At 41.5% G+C, this 2516-nt stretch overlaps 1 protein-coding gene across 1 annotated transcript in view; it reads left to right on the plus strand.

Moving 5' to 3' along the window:
- Nucleotides 1-584, plus strand: part of LOC109843244 (U-box domain-containing protein 17-like) — a 2428-nt gene extending 1844 nt beyond the window's left edge. The window contains 1 exon segment of the mRNA XM_020412173.1: nt 1-584. This exon segment is cut by the window's left edge and continues 37 nt beyond it. Coding sequence (XP_020267762.1) covers nt 1-355 — 355 coding nt within the window. The 3' untranslated portion in view covers nt 356-584.

The raw sequence follows: 2516 nt of genomic DNA on the forward strand, positions 1-2516 counted from the left end.
AGACGATGTAGCGGTTGGGAGTTTGGTAACCCTGATGAGGAGAGGGAGCCCGAAAGCGAAGGAGAATGCGGTGGCAGCGCTGCACGAGCTGTGCAAGAGCGGGGGCGTTGCACTAACGCGGAGGGTGGCCAAGACGCCGGCCCTCGGCGGCCTGATACAGAGCTTGTTGTTCACGGGGACGAAGAGGGCGAGGAGGAAAGCGGCTTCCTTGGCAAGAATGTGTCAGAGGTCTGAGATGGCTGGATCACCGCCTGCTGGGATGGAGTATGCGATGGCGAGGAGTGGGTCGATGAGGCAGGGATCGAGCTTTGCTGGTGGGGATGTATCGGTGTCCGTTGCGGTGTCCGTTTTGTAGCTGCAGTTGTTTGGTCCGTGTAGTTTTTAGCTACGCATTCTTTGATTCTTTGTTTGGGTGGCGGAAATGAGAGGGAGCTGTATACTGTATCATATCGTCACGTTAACATTACAACACAATCAATTGGGGTGGGAAATTGTGCATCTTGATGTATTGAGGGGACCTTGAAATTGTTTTTCTGTTGGCGCTGGAACTTTCATGTGAAATTTTATTGTGTATCTACTAATAATCTTCGCTTCATGGTCTTCCGTAGAGAAGGCGGCATTTAGGGTTTGCTTGTTGGCGGTGAAGGGGCATATCTGAGTGAGAAGATATCGGTGGCTTTTTTGTTGGATAGCAGGTTCCTAATATGTTTCCTAATTTGTTTTGGTAACAGGTTATTGGGATTCCTAATATTTGTTGGATAGCAGGTTCCTAATATGTTTCCTAATTTGTTTTGGTAACAGGTTATTGGGATTCCTAATATGTTTTGGTAACATGATTCCAAATCTTAATTTGTTTTGGTAACAGGTTATTGGGATTCCTAATATGTTTTGGTAACATGATTCCAAATCTGTTTTGGTAATAGGTTATTAGGATTTCTAATCTGTTTTATTTTTTGTTTTAGAATTCCTAGTATGTTTATGATTTTAGGATTTCTATATATATGGAACAATTGGAAAAGAGAATTGAAAAGAAAATTGGGGATATTTGGAGCACAGAAAAGATGTATTTTTTGAGCTATTGGTTAGGGTTTTGTTTGAAGAGAATTAGAAATTTGTTGGTGAGATTAATTGGTGAGTTTGAGTGATTTGTAATCTCAGTTTGTACTCTTTTTCTCTATTAGTAAAAAAAACCATATCCCCTTCTTGCCCCGTAGACGTAGGCAATTTGCCGAACCACGTTAAAGTTGGTTGTTTGTGTTTATTGCATTGATTTGGTTCGTTTGGCCTTCTCTCGACGTTCGTTTAATTTGATTTCTCGTAGCACGTTGGTTTGGTTGTTTGGCTTCCGCAATGCTCAACAAGTAGTATCAGAGCTCGGGCTACACTTGGGCTATTTGGAGGAATAGGTCGTTTTGGAGGCTTGTCTAGGGCTTCGTTTGGTGATAAAAATGGGATCTTTTTAGTAAAGACTCTATCTTTTTAATTTTGGATCTATTCTTCATTTGTTCCGCATTTGTTTTGGTGCTTTGAGAAAGATGGTCGGGAAAGAAGGAGTTATGGAGGGTACTTCCGGCGTGAAGACCGTCTAAAGTTTGAATATCCACTCTATGAAGATAGATGTGGATAAGTTTAATGGCACAAACAATTTTGGTCTTTGGAGAAGTGAAGTCTTGGATGCGCTCAATGTACAAAATTTGAAAGATTCTTTGGAGTTGGACGGAAAACCGGACGATGTTGAGGAGAATGTTTGGAAAAAGATCAATAGAACGGGTATGATGTAATTAGATCTTGTTTGACTCAAGATTTAAAATATGATGTGATCAATTAGACTTCGGCTAAGAAGATTTGGGAGATTCTAGAGGACAAGTATTTGACAAAGAGTGTAGAGAACTGCTTGCATTTGAAGAAGAGGTTTTATCGCTTTCAATTAAAGAAGGTGATCTCCATTGGTGATTACATGAACCACTACATGAAACTTCTTGCGGATTTAGCGAATGTAAATGTGATGATTGAAGATGAGGACAATGCGTTGTTGTTGTTGAGTTCATTGCCTGACGAGGAATATGAGACTTTCGTTCTTACTCTTATTAATGGGAATGCATCTCTTTCTTATAGTGAGGTCACCGTTGTACTTTTGAATTATCAGCTTCAAAAGAAGGATAAGGAGACTTCAGTTGAGCCGGTAGCGGGGGCATTGGACGCAAGAGCAAAGAGTCCAAACTGTGGTAGGAGGTCGTAGTCTAGAAGGGCACATCTTGGAGTTCGTAGGAATCAGTGTGCCTTTTGTAAAGAGGATGGACATTGGAAAGCTGAATGCCCAAAGTTGGTTGATCGAGCCGGGAAGAATAAGGGGAAAGCTATTCAAACTTCAGAGGTGAATATTGTCAAGGCTAGTTGAAAAAATTCAGATTCGGATTCTTTGGGCTACTCGTTATATGTACTACCGTCAGTTTGTGTTGCCGACTCTACAGAGTGGATGCTGAATTCGGGTGCCTCTTACCATATTTATCTTAGGA

Source organism: Asparagus officinalis, chromosome 5 (assembly GCF_001876935.1).
Source record: "Asparagus officinalis chromosome 5, Aspof.V1, whole genome shotgun sequence".
Taxonomy (NCBI): domain Eukaryota; kingdom Viridiplantae; phylum Streptophyta; class Magnoliopsida; order Asparagales; family Asparagaceae; genus Asparagus; species Asparagus officinalis.